Below are 1084 nucleotides of genomic sequence, written 5' to 3'. Positions count from 1 at the left end.
TGAGATGGAGTTCCACTCTTGTTGCCCAGGCTGGAGTGCAGTGGTGCGATCTCGGCTCACTGCAACCTCTGCCTCCCAGGTTCAAGTGATTTTACTGCCTCAGCCTTCCGAGTACCTGGGACTACAGGTGCCCGCCACCATGCCCGGCTAATTTTTGTATTTTTAGTAGAGATGGGGGTTTCACCATGTTGGACAGGCTGGTCTTCAACTCCTGACTTCAGATGATCTGCCCGCCTCGGCTTCCCAAAATGTTGGGATTACAGGCGTGAGTCACCACGCCCAGCCGACCAAGGGAATTTTGATATTCTTCTACCAAAAAAAAAAGTTTCTATTGAACTATTTTAGTGAGAGAAAAGCAGCAATGAACTTTAGGACAACGGCCGCCCAGTGGGGAAGGGGCGTTGCTCACACAGGCCAATGGGAGCGTGGCTTCTCCAGGCTTCCTTGAGGGTCATCTGACCATGACAATCAGAAAGCCTTGAAAAATGTGGCCTTGTTTGGACCCAACAGTTCTATCTCTGGGCATATAATCCAAGGCAATTCAGAGATATGGACAAAGATTTTTTTTCTTCAAGGATAACCATCCCGTTATTTGCAACAGAAAAAAATAAATAAATAAACTTTGTTTTAAAGCAAACGAAAATGCCTGACCATCTAAGACTGGGTCATCGAGGGCCAGGGCCACCACCAGGCAGAAAATTGGACAGTTCCTAAAACAATGATTTTTTTTTTTTTAACCACAGCTTTAAGCTGGCAGCTCATGCTTGTAATCCCAGCAATTTGGGAGGCCAAGGTGGGAAAATCACTTGAGGTCAGGGGTTCGCGACCAGCCTGGCCAACACGGCGAAACCCCATCTCTACTTTTTGTAAAAAAAAAAAAAAAAAAAAAAAAAAAATTAATTTAAACCCACAACTTTGAAAACTGTTCAATAAAGAACATTTTAGCCGGGCGCGGTGGCTCACGCTTGTAATCCCAGCACTTTGGGAGGCCGAGGCAGGTAGATCACCTGAGGTCGGGAGTTCAAGACCAGCCTGACCAACATGGAGAAACCCCCTCTCTACTAAAAATACAAAATTAGCCGGG

At 46.1% G+C, this 1084-nt stretch overlaps 1 protein-coding gene across 1 annotated transcript in view; it reads right to left on the bottom strand.

Annotated features, from left to right (window-relative positions):
* TNRC18 (trinucleotide repeat containing 18) overlaps nucleotides 1–1084 on the bottom strand; it is a 174368-nt gene that overhangs the window by 86363 nt on the left and 86921 nt on the right. Inside the window, exon 12 of the mRNA XM_011996251.1 lies at nucleotides 1052–1054. Within this exon, the coding sequence (XP_011851641.1) occupies nucleotides 1052–1054 (3 nt within the window). The remainder of the gene's footprint in view (nucleotides 1–1051; nucleotides 1055–1084) is intronic.

This window comes from Mandrillus leucophaeus, unplaced genomic scaffold, assembly GCF_000951045.1.
Source record: "Mandrillus leucophaeus isolate KB7577 unplaced genomic scaffold, Mleu.le_1.0 Scaffold506, whole genome shotgun sequence".
NCBI classification, from domain to species: Eukaryota; Metazoa; Chordata; class Mammalia; order Primates; family Cercopithecidae; genus Mandrillus; species Mandrillus leucophaeus.
The sequence above is the reverse complement of the archived record's forward strand: the minus strand, read 5'-3'. Positions and strand labels throughout refer to the sequence as shown.